This window comes from Chlamydotis macqueenii, chromosome 6, assembly GCF_036417535.1.
Source record: "Chlamydotis macqueenii isolate bChlMac1 chromosome 6, bChlMac1.mat, whole genome shotgun sequence".
NCBI lineage: Eukaryota > Metazoa > Chordata > Aves > Otidiformes > Otididae > Chlamydotis > Chlamydotis macqueenii.
The window spans coordinates 43,597,340-43,609,526 of record NC_141561.1 but is presented as its reverse complement, the minus strand read 5'-3'; the positions used below and the strand labels follow the sequence as shown (position 1 = coordinate 43,609,526).

General features: G+C 54.6%; 1 protein-coding gene across 1 annotated transcript in view; it reads right to left on the bottom strand.

Moving 5' to 3' along the window:
- LOC147600342 (axonemal central pair apparatus protein HYDIN-like) overlaps nucleotides 1–11,904 on the bottom strand; it is a 39,439-nt gene extending 27,535 nt beyond the window's left edge. Inside the window, exons 1-9 of the mRNA XM_086751232.1 lie at nucleotides 11,832–11,904; nucleotides 8,719–8,782; nucleotides 8,279–8,537; nucleotides 6,223–6,366; nucleotides 4,920–5,063; nucleotides 3,771–4,084; nucleotides 2,017–2,164; nucleotides 1,104–1,313; nucleotides 83–220 (exon numbers count right to left, since the gene is read on the bottom strand). Of these exons, the coding sequence (XP_086607358.1) occupies nucleotides 83–220; nucleotides 1,104–1,313; nucleotides 2,017–2,164; nucleotides 3,771–4,084; nucleotides 4,920–5,063; nucleotides 6,223–6,366; nucleotides 8,279–8,537; nucleotides 8,719–8,782; nucleotides 11,832–11,904 (1,494 nt within the window). The remainder of the gene's footprint in view (nucleotides 1–82; nucleotides 221–1,103; nucleotides 1,314–2,016; nucleotides 2,165–3,770; nucleotides 4,085–4,919; nucleotides 5,064–6,222; nucleotides 6,367–8,278; nucleotides 8,538–8,718; nucleotides 8,783–11,831) is intronic.
- Between the last annotated feature and the right edge of the window lie 283 nt (nucleotides 11,905–12,187).

Here is a 12,187-nt window from a genome sequence, read left to right as displayed (position 1 = left end):
TTGTCTTTTTTCCCTTTTTTCCCTCTCACCCTCTCCTGGGCAACCTGAGACAGGCCCAGGGTTCATCGCTTGTGCTACTCACCGTGCTGGGCACAACCAGGGGCACGCCGGGCAGCGGGCTGTCTGCAGTGGCCGTGCTGGGGCTTAGCACCGCGTAGGTGATTCCCACCTTGCCGCTGTTCTGCAGGGTGAGCTCTGCTTCCGCGACTTTGTGAAACGGCTGAAGAGAGGGCAGAGGAGCGGGAAGTTACACACACCAGCCTGCTGCTGGGAGTCTCCTGCTGCTTGCATTGGGATGAGAGCAAATGAACACAACGCAAGAGAGAAGCAGGGACTGCAGAGAAGATACGGGCACTTGACTCTCCCAGGTCAGGCTGGGGAGCCCACAGCCACAGGGTAGCTCTTAGCCCTGCACAGGAACAGAGAGTGATGGCGGCATGCAGAGGGGCAATACCAACCATAGACAGATCAGTAATCAAGAAACCAAAGAGGATGCCAGCCCTCTGCACTTCAAGGTGTCATCTAACAGCTGGCTGAAAGAAAGGAGGAGGCACCAAGACATTTCAGAAGAACAGGCACCCGCACGCAAGTATTTGCAGAGCTTGCAGTGACAGCGACAAAGGGAGATGGACGTGCAACATGTACAGGGCCAACAGCTGGAAATATCTGGGGGGTTTTGAGCTGAAAAGAAGCAAAGCAGGGATCATTGTGGGACATTCTCTCCAGCTACAGTGACGGGAAGCCCAAGTTCACTTCCTCCCTGGTTTACTGTGTTGGTTAATCAAGAGCATGGAAAGAGAGCATCTCCTTGGACCTCAGGCTTTAGGAGCGGATCAGTGGATGGATGTCTTGGGGCATGTCCCCCTGGAGATCACCTCTGGGATCCTGCCTGCCCCAGGAGGCAGCATGAGTGACCTTGAAGAGGAGGAACTGCCAATTTTGGGGGAGCAGGGGTGGAGATGGCCATCAAAACCCAGCCTGGATGCAGGACGTATCACTCAAAAAGTAGCTGGGAAGGGGAGAGAGCCCTGGACCTAGGTGGGCAGCAACGCGCTGGTGGTGGTTTCGTGACAAGGACCTCTGCCAAGAGAAGTGCACGGTACCTGCAGCCCGTAGTCAATCTCCATGACGTCTAGGTGGTAGCTGATGAGCGAAGCCTCCCCACTCAACGCCATCTTGTAGGTCGGGCCTCCCTCCACCCTGCACAGCGCCATGGCGCGGGCAACAATGTTGGCGTGGCCAAAGAAAGTGAAGGTGACTCGCTGGCTCTCGCCTGGCTGCAGCACACCGTGCAGCGGCAGGATGTCGAAAACCTGGAAGCGAGGGAGGAGAGATCAAGATGTCGAGCACTGAAATGGGTGCAGAAGGGGAGCCATGGCTTGGAGAAAAGGACAGACATGGCTGGAGGGACCTCTCCCTCAAACACAGGCAAAATCATCCTCATCTCAGCCTGCATCCATTCCACTTTCCAGCACAGTAACCACGGGAAAAATTTTCTCCCTTGCTCACTCATTAAGGCATTCATTAATACACTACACTGAAGTACTTTGGAGGTCTCCTGGCAGCAACAAATTCTCTCTGCTGCCTTTAGAAACAGGTTTTACTGCCTTTAGAGAAACACAAAGACTTGGAGGTGAGAGCCCTAGGAGCCCCTAGGAAGACTCCAGCCCAGCTCCTCTGACTCCTGATGCTTTGCACTCTCTCTCTGATTTGCATGCTGCTCTCTCTCAAGACGCTACAGCAAAATCTACTGCAGAAATTTCCTGATGACCACTCGATTAGAGACAAGATGGATAATGCCCTCCATGGGTGCAGCAGAGGTAATGCCCTCCATCAATCCTATGACACGTCCCGCACAGCCTCTCCAGTGACCAGTCGCTGCAGCAGTGTTGTGGGATGTGCTTGGAGGGGTGCAAAGCTGCTCTGTGAGCAGCATCGAGAGCCACCCGTGGGAGCGGGAGCTGCGTAACTGCTTGCCACACTGGAAATGCAGGAGAGAGACACATTCCTACTTACATCCTCTGCTCTCAAGGCGAGGGGCTCTGCCTCCCCCAGCTGCCTCAGTTCCTTCATCCTCACCGGGCTCTGAGTCTTGATCCTCGCCACGCTGCCCGGGGATGACGCGCCTCGCTGCTGGAATAGCGCTGGTGCGGGCAGCTGGTAACTGGTTGCAAGGAGAAGTGGAAGAGGACAGAGGTGAACGCCTTGTGGGGAGGTAAGAAGCGCAGCAAGAAAAGACACATGAACTGTGCAAAAAGGTGAGACTGAGACACAAAGGGGCAGATCTGGACAGCGATGAGCTACAACAGACCCCCCAGTGCCCTCCTGAAAGCACCCACCCCTGCAGACCGTGCCTTCCACACCCAGAGGGCCTAAGTGAGAGAATCTGCAGCTCTACTGGATATTTCTCCTGAAATTTCCCTTGACAATTACCCACAGCTGTAGGTCCGTCCAAACAAGCAGCAGTGCTGGTAGCGTTCTCTAAGTGCGATCAGGCCGGAGCAGGGATGGAGCCTGCTTGTACTTAAACCCTAGTCTAATTCAGCAGGAGATGGCAGAGGCCTCCAAGCAGAGCTTACAGCCCTGCTCCTCCTTCCCTGCCCACCTCCCTCCACCTGCTCTTGCAGACTTCCCTCTGCCTTTTAGGGTCTGTTCTTGAAGGCGCCCTGCATCAAGAAGGGCCACACTGAAGACTTGTTGTTACTTGGTAAGGCTCAGCTGTGAACGGGCTACCCCAGTTCCCAGGACTTCTCCCCCAAGCCCTGCTCGGAGCAACAGCTCATTTCCAGGTCCAACAGCTCGTCTCCTCCGGGCCAGATCCCAGTTCCCTCAACAAAACTGTTTCATGGTGATCTCTTGTATTTGGAATAGCAGCACTTCCATGTCCAATGGTAAACTTGGCTTTGTTTCCTACAGCGTTACAGCAACATCGTTTGCTGCTGTAATTAAAACTGTCCAGACCAGACGTTAGCCCTGTGCAGAGAGGCCACAGCGGGAGGAACTGCTAGCAATGTGTTGAGAGATGGGCTCCAGCGCAACTGGAAGACTGGTCCTGGGCTTGGAACCCACAGGCCAGCGCTGGACAGCCCTGCTCGCCAGGGATGCTCAGACAAGTCCTCCCGCCAACATCTACAGCTGTACCCGAAGCCACAGCAGAACCTGCCGTTTGCTGTGAAACACTCAAGAGCTGGTTCGTGAAGGTGACGTGCAGGTTAACAGATGGAAACTCACTTCACCAAGGTGCTGTTTGCCGCAGGCCACCAAGCTCTGAGAAAGCAGCTTTCCACGCCAGCTTTCCTTCCCAGGGGAACCAGTACAGAGGCTACAGCCAAACAGCAGCAAGAGGCTGGGACAGCAGCACAGCGTGCTGGTGGCAGTGCCGTTGTAGCTTCTTAGTACGAGACGACAACAAACAGAGTTGGCAGGGAAGGAAAAGAGGCCACATGATACATCTGCTTGTCCAAGTGCCTAAGCATGGCTTTGTAGCTCCAGAAATAAAGCAGGATTCTAGCTTACGGCTCTGCAAAACGTGCTGGTAGTATCCTACAGCCCCAGCTTGGCTGGAGAACATTGTCTCCTTCCCAGCATCAAACTGGTGAAGATCACCTGTTTGCTGAGCATCTCCCCTGACCACAGCTGGCAGGTGTTATTTCCACAAGGCAAAGTGGAAAGCAATTTGTCAGGTCCCAGGCAAACAGCCTTGGTCTTTGCCAAGGACAGGCAGGACATCAGGAAGAAGAGCTTCAAGGAGAGGGCAGAGGTGCACATACCTCCTCCAGCTCACGTGGCTGTTTGGCAGGAGCATCCAGTGGTACCGGACAGGAAGCGGGCTGCAGTTGGTCATCTCGACGCAACGCTCCTCTTCGGTGTCATTCAAGATGCCGCCAAAGTCCAGGGCCGTGGTCTGGATGCGGAGACTGGGAAAGTAGACCTCTCCCCTAACGGGGACCAGCTCCACATGCGGGTGCTCTAGAAACTGTATCTTCAGAGTCTTCTCTGCTACCCGGCTATTCAAATCCTTTTCATAAGCAGGGTTAAAGCCGATGAAGAGATGAAGCTCCTCCCCTACCTCCAGCTTCATGGGCTGCAAGGAGATGAAAAGCATTCACCACCAGCTGATGAAGTCCCAAGGTCTGAGGGCATAAAACGTGTCAATGCTCAAAGTGTGACCCCTGCGTGGGCTTCAGGTCATGCTTCATTTTCTGGACAGTGTGCACCTGACCGCAAGCACCACAGCAGTCTTCTCTGAGACTGCCTCAGGCTCACATCTCTGTGCTCTGCATCGATAGCAATACAAGGGGGAAAGAAATATTGTTCTACTGTACTCGGAACCCCCCAAAGCTGTATGCTGAGTACATCACCAAAGCAGCACTCTGGCAAGCCAGGGCCTTTTCCCCTGACTCTAGAAAAACTTCTTTATCCTCACACTCAACACAAGCACAACAGCACTGCGTCCTCACCCTTGCCGGGGCTAGTCACCAGCACGGCACAGAAGTGGTGGCCGTGCCTACAACAACACGTGTTTAGCAGGGTCCACGTCCCACACCTTCCACTAACAGCAGGGCAGGCACCAGGCTGAAGGCAGAGCTGCCCTCCAAGAGAGCAAGCAGCTCCAGAAGTGGTCTGAGGATGGCGGCTGGAGAGCTGGGACGGCTTCCAAGAGACGCCTTTACTACCCGGCTTGCCCAGACCTAGTTGCCTGCTGCCTTCTCTCCATGTCTTAGAGCCAGGTGTGTTTCCCCAATTCAGATGATATTCTGTTTCCTTCAGCAGCTCGTTTCAAATCTGATTTAGTTCAGGCCAGTCTACTGCTGACTCTAAAGTATCAACTTCTCTACTGGAGGGCCTCCCACCAGAAACGCGCCACCACACTCCTCCCTCTCCAACACCCACCAGCAGGAAGGTCCACGGCTGCTCACCTGGACATCTGCAGGGAGGGGCTGCCGGTGCGCATCGCAGATGAAGAAGGGTTGCTCTAAGGCCAGGACAAGGCTGACTGGCAGGGAGGAGTCGTTTTTTAAAGAAAGAGACTTGTACTGAAGGCAAAGGACATCACTGGGTTGCTACAGAAACAGAAGACAAGGGGAAAAAATCAAGTTCAAGTGGCCATGGACCTCCTTCCCTTTCTGACGCATTGCAACTTTTTCAACCCCAGACATGCATACATCTCTATTTACGATTTTCATTAGTTTGTATCCTTCCAAAAGTTTTTCCTCTAAGACTATCAGATGCTCTCCATGTTCAGAAACTGCAGCATCCCGTGTGGGGACAGCGGAGGGAATAGGATTTACCCTGTAGTGGAGAGCCTGCAGTAGCCTGAGGTTAGTTTGGAACATTTACACGCACACACAGTCAGCGAGAAACCTCAGCTGCCCGGTAGCAACCTGTCTCCTGAGGCCCCTGCTACAGGGGGCATTGCTCTGGGTTTCCTGCATGGTTTATAGAAACCAGACAGTGTCTGGGAAACTAGTGCTGTGCGTGCTGATATCAAACAGCTGCAGTGCCATAGCCCTCCATAAATCGGAGCGCGTGGCGTCAAGCACACCACAGGCAGACATCAGGGAGAGCTGAAAAGCTTCTAATTAAATCTGCCAGCTCACAGGATTTTGTGCTTCTCAGGATGCCTGGGAACCAGAGGAGACACCTGAAAACACAGAAACTAAACACTGAAATATCTTCTCTTTGTCAGACCCATGTTTATCTCATGGGAGAGGGAAAGTTCACGCAGGAGTTGGGATCCAGAGACTAAAGGGCACCTGCTTTGGGTTGTTCTCAGCGCTGCAGCTGAAGACGTCTGCAGGTCCTTTGAAGAAGGTGAGTGTTGGGGAAATGCAAAGAGCGAGCATCCATACCAACGTCAGAGAAGGCAAAGAGAGACAAGAGATGACAGGTTTTGCTCATCACCCTGAGGAGCTGACAGCAATCTCAGTTTTCCTCTGCTTCCCTACAGGACTGCTGTTCAGACTTCACCGTGCCTTGGAGGATCCTCAAGAACCTCCCTCCACACTGACTGCAGAACCTTGTGTCTCTCTGGATGTGGCCATGATCCCCTTCAGCGCAGCAGCTGTCATCTCAGTTTTACTTGGCTGAAGTTAAAAAAAAGTCCCGTCTCTGACTTGGAGAAGCTCTTTCATTTCCTCCTTGAGCACAAGCACACGCACCCCACAGGCTTTCAGGCCTCGGCCACGCTATTAAATGCCAGGATGCAGTCCCGAGACTTACCTTCTCCACCCGGAAAGTGATTGCCTTGGAGGACATTTGCAGGACGGGAGCAATGAACTCGCACGTGACGTCCATGTGCATTATCTGCCTCTTCCTTCCCTCCCTTCCCACGATGGCGTGACACAGCAGCCGCTCCTTCACCACCTGTGTGCAAGAGTCGCAGGTCACCCGGCGGGTGCTAGCACGGCATCCAGAACACACCCTGTATTTACCATCACCCAGCCACGGACCGTACTGCTGCCATGAAGTGACAGCCACTGGTCTCCTCAAGAGCCCCCTTTTCTTTTGATGCTGCTTCCTATTTATTCTGCACGCCAGTGTCCATAATGCTACACCCCAACGTCCACAAAAGGCACCTGTGAGTCACCTGCTGCCTACAGCCGTAATAATCCCTGCCACAAAGGATTATTGCTTTGATGTGCCCCCTTGCTAAGCACAATACGTACGGAGAGCTGTTGGAGCTGATTAAAAATATAGAACCATATGAAGGGAAGGAGGTGCTGGAAGGGCCAACGCCAGCAGACCCTGCCTTGGAAGCTTAGTGGAAAGGATCCATGGAAAAACCCAAGGAGCCAGCCTGCTTTCAGGTCAAGAGGGGATCACTCGTGTACTCTGCCCTCCTAAAGCACCCCAGGAAAGAGAGGTCTTGGCCTTCACAAGAAAAGCCTCTGCTTAAGCCAGATGCTCTTACATTCAAGACTTTTTCCTCATTTCCCATGGTTTCACTTCTCCAATTCCTCCTTTCATTTCTCACTCTTCCTTCTTGTACACCACCACAACCCAACTCCTCCTCTGAGCCTACAGCCTTCCAAATCATCTGTGTCGCACGGGCAAGGCAGGGAGTTGGGCTTCTGACCAGCCTGAGGAGTATTAAGTTCTCAAGACCCAAGGAAGGTGGAAAGCCCACTCCCAGAGTCTTGGCTTTGACTGCAGGAGCCACAAAGCCACAGCTGTGCCCACAGATGCCCTTTCAGCTTTCCAGGCAAGACACCCTCACCAGTGCCCTGAGCACTTTATTTCCTTTCTGGTACCTTTGTCTCCTCTTCAGCTAAACCTGTGGGCTCAGAGCTGCACTGGGACAGTCTCACCACAGTCAGCGAGGGGAGTAATCAAGTCTTCTTCAAGCTACCACTGAGGCAACGCTTTCAAACAACCTTCAAACCACTCATACCAGCAGGAGCTTAATGCAGATTTAGTTCCCATTCCCTTAAACATCTGTGCCCAGGAATGCTGCAGGCAGGGAATGCGCAGCAGGGTTAGCCGGCAGCTTCTCTGCGGAGCTGGATTTCCCCTGGAAAGAAGGGGCCTGGGAGGAGAACAGCCAGCAATCCTGCTGACATTTCCCTCTCTGAGCTGCCATCCAAGGGTGCCGCAAGACCTGGCTGCCCTTGGGACAGCGGGGCTGGCTGCGAGACTGGGGCAGGCAGTTATGGAAACACTGACAAAAGTCAAGCTGTCAAATACAGTGATCCCTGGGAACAGTTTCCCACGTGGGGACCGTCACTGTGATCACCAGAGCTGGCACAATGTGCTTGTTTTTCTCCTCCAGGACTTAGAGCTAGAGCAACCCTCTGTCCATCTTTGTCTACAGAGGAAAAAAATGTCGTTCCCAGACACTCCCTCCCTTCACCGGTGTTTTGTTTTATTCGCTGCTTCCCCCAGAAGCTTTGCATTTTTTTTTTGCATTTTTCTTTACTTTCTGCCTGTGCTCCTAGTCAAAGTGTAGCATCTTTTCTCTGCCTTTCCCTTCCACCTCAGCACGTGACACCTCGTAACCTGCCGTTTGCCCCTGAGCTAGTAATGCTTCCTTCTGCCCATCTTTTGCTAGCAGCAAGGTGGGTTTATGGTAGCTACAGAAACATGAAAAAGCCTTAGCAACTGATGGTGGCCAGCAAGGAAAGCAACTGGTACCGCCATGGTGGCAGCTTGCTTGTGCCACTACAACAGTTCCTTGAAAGCACTTGCTCATTTTCTCAGGGAAATGTCAAGGGGCTGCAGAAGAAGTCCCAGCGCAGGTGATCTGATGGGAAAGGCTCAGCCCTCGGGGCAACCTCACCTGGGGAGTGCTGGAGAAGCCTTCCAGCACCATCTCCATGCTCTGGCCTGGCATCAGCTCCATCCTCGGAGGATGGAGCTTAAACACAGGGCAGGCAGGCTTGCGGCTCTGCAAGGAAGCTTTGCCCTTGGTGTCTGTGATGGCAGGCAGACGGTCACACCGGTGAGATGGGGCAAAACCTTCCATTGTCCCACAGAGATGATGAGTGTGTCCTCCTTTCTTCATTGTCTTGAAAGAGTAACAGCAGCACGGAACCAAGCTAGAAGAGAAGCAGAGATGGAAAATGTCATGGGAGCTGCCATTTCCAAGGAGTCCCTCAGCCTCAGCACCCCCACGGCCTTAGCGCACTGCACACTGCGCAATAAAGCCACCTCCAAAAAGGCTGACCCAGCTCAGAGCTTCAGCAAAAGCCAGACCTTGGCTGCCCCTAAGTTCATCACCATCCACTAGCTGGTCTGTTTGCCTCATGGAAGAAAAGCTGCGTGAAGAACATCATCTCAGTTGCTGTGGACAGAGCAACACCAGCCTTTGGCGCTTGAGACCCAGAGCATTTTTCCAAGGTGCTTCCTGCAGGTCTCGCTGCTTCGGATGCCGAGCTGGCCTGTCCTGGCTGCCTGGATGGCGGAACAGCTTGGCTGCCGTTTCACCTTCCCCTTGGGAGCTGCTGCCTCAGCTGGCTTCCTCTGAAGATGCTATTTGGGAGCTGCAGGGTTTGCAGCCTCATCTGCCCACCTGGATGCTGGGCTGGCCCCCGTGGTGGGGTCCCTGCCCTGGCACCAATGTTATCCACATCGGCCCCCCATCCCTTAGGGAACAGCCAACCGCCACTGCCCCACACCTACCGCCCTTTGCCTCAACAGTGCAGCTGCTTTGAGCTTTAGGAAGACGCACTGTGAGAACACAGGATCAACAGACGTTTCCCCGAGATTAACGCTGCAGTGACATTGTAAGATAAATAACTACAGCTAGACAGAAAGCAAAATGAATATGCAATGGAAATGGATTCCTTCGTGTACAAGAAACACTCACTGTGTCTTTTAATAGATTCACCTCAATAACCCGGTTTTGCCCACCCAAGGGATGCCCATCCTCAGGAGAAGGTTATTTCCCCCTCCAGTCTCTCTTCTGGAGCGCGCGCCAAGGGAAGCTACTTTATCGCTGCTGGCTCCCCAACAAGGGTGGCCAGGTTTGCACAAAGGCTCAAGGGCAGAGGAAGCCAGGACTGCTCAAATCCCACCGCAGCAGCCACGTGGCTGGGCGATACTGCTGAGAGCATGAAGAACAGCTCTGCAAAACCGGTTGATCAAAAGCACCAAAGTCTTCTTTCCCAAGAGTTAGGTAGCGCTTCTCAACAGCCCCTGAAGGACTGAAGCACTCACTTCTGTTTCTGGAAGACGACAACCAAAGCAAAACCTGTCAGCAGAGCTCTGCCTGCTCCCCCAGAGAGACCACAGCCACTGAGCCTCCTGAAACCACCCAAACATCAGCACCAGATGCAGTTTTGTCTCAAAGGCCAGGGATCCACACAACCCCAGGAAGGCAGACAAGAGAAGTGGCCTCAGCGACCACGTAGGATCCCACCAACCCTCTTCTCTTGTCTCTGCATCCCGTGCGGAGCCCATCACTAGCCTCAGAGGCACCCACTGCTCTGCCGTCAGCCAAGGGCTACCCAGCCAACACCTTCATACCCAGCTGGCAGCTGGCAGGTTTTCATTGACATTAATGTACAACTTCTCCTGGGATTCATGCTGACACAGGGGAGCTCGCTTGAAAAGGAGACCTGATGGCTCTGCTCCGGAGGTGAATCTGCAAGGCTGCTAACTGGCAAAGCTCATTTATCAAAGCTTGCCAACGAGCCGCGCAGGACGTTGCACCCGAGAAACTCTTACAGAGGAATGGTGCTAGGCTGTCTGGATGGAGCCAGGCGTTGCATTCCCCAGGGGGACCCAGCGCAGACCACCATGCCCTGCCAGGCCAACGGCCCACTCCACAGCAGCACGATTTCCCTTTTGTTATCACCTTTTATTCCAGTTCCTCTGTGCTTTCTCCCTGCGGCACTGTCACCCTGCAATTCAGTGCAAAAGCTCCAGCACAGCTGAGAGAATGACCAGGAGCCTGGTGTTAAACCTTCCTGCTCGCTCTTTAAACAAACGCCGACTCTCAGCTGACACTGAGGTGGACCAAGCTCCCTTCCAAGAGGCTGCTGGAGATCCACAGCTCCACATGCTGTCATGTACAGCTATGGCTCCTGCCTTAAGGCCTTACACTACGACTGTCTCGTCTCCCAGCATTTCCCTCTGCTCTCCTGCCTTCCCAACTTGCACCAGCTCTGCCTTTTTATTCACTCTTGGCCGGGCATCTGGCCCACATTTCATTTTGGTTCACAATGCATCAGAGCTCCCACGCAGCTGGCGACTTTGGAAGGGAAGAGCAGAACCCAAAGGACTATGAGTGGATCCCCAGGGCAGCAGCCAGCAGCCAGACGCGCGGTCAGAGCTGACTGTGCATGGCTGAATCCAGAGCAGCAGGTGAGCGAAGCCGTACCACTCCTGAGGGGCTCCTGTCAAGAGCCCATTCCAAGTTCCTGGAAATCACAGGAAGACTCCTGTGGGGATCAGATTGTCTGAGAAATCTGCACCCTCCTGGAGCAGTCCAGCCTTGCTGTTTTCCCTAGGTGTACGCAGGAACCGCTCCCCAGAAAATCACCCACGGGTTTAAAACGCAAGGGGAGTCGCGGTGAGTCAGCTTTGCAGTCCCTTCCAGCTGGGCCAGCTGTTGCACTTCTCATCATAAGCCTTCACCGCATTTTATAGACAGAGCAAGGACAAATAATCTCACCCCTCATTGACAGGCTGAGCCAGAACATGCAAAAGGCCATGTGGAAGATGAGGAGGGCAACAGCAGCAGCCGCGAGGCAGGCAGCCTCTGTCCCCTCCACATTTAACCCACAGCCTGGATGCAGTCACAAGGGCATCCCATGGGAAGAAAGGAAGAAGTTTTGGCAGTTTGTCTTTTGGGGAGCAAAGCTTGCTCCCTGTCCAGCTCTGCGGGGGAAGAAGGGGCTCCAGCTCCCAGGCCCTGACACGGAAAGCGCTGCCGCCCCCAGGTGCCTCTCAGGCAGCAGCAGAGCCCCCACTCTGCTCCACAGGCCACCTCACCCCTCAAATCCTCCCCCAGAAAAGCAGCTTGGTCGCAGGGGAAGGGATCCCACAGGAGGGGAGCACAACCTGCTCCCAGGAGAGCTTTGTCAGGCCCGAGGTGGCCCTGGCCCAGGCGCAGCCCTGCCTCTCTCCCCCCTCTCACACAAGGGGTGCCCCCACACCGCTGCGTGGGACAGGGGGTGTCAGCCCTCCGCGAGCTCCCCCACAGCCCTGGGTCTCTGCCCAGCCGCGCTCCCCAGCCCCTCCTCCCGACCCTCAGCAGCCTGGGCTCAGCGGCACCGACGGCTGCCCTCCCTCTTTCAGAGGGGACAAGACGCAGCCACGTCAGCACGGGGGTGCTCACCAGCATCCCTCACCTTTCCCACGCCGCGGGGACACTGAGGCACACTCACCCGCTTGATCCCAGCTCTCAGCCGGACTGTTGCCCTCGTTCCCGTAGCAACAAGGGCATCCCAACACCGCCATGGCGACAGCAGGGACAGAGAGGGGAGGAGGCGGCTTCGGAACACCATGGCGGACACGGAGGCAGAGGGGACGGGGACACTCAGCGCCCACCCACTCCCGCAGGAGCAGCGCACGCCATCAGCAGGGATCTCTGACCCGCTCCTTGCTGCCCCAGCGCCACAGAAACCAGCCGCACTTCCCTCCTTTGCTGGGGCAGGCACACCAGAGCGCCTGGCTAGCAGGGCCTCATCTCACAGCAGCAACAGCAGCTCAGGGAAAGCACACAATGGCCACTGCAGGCATC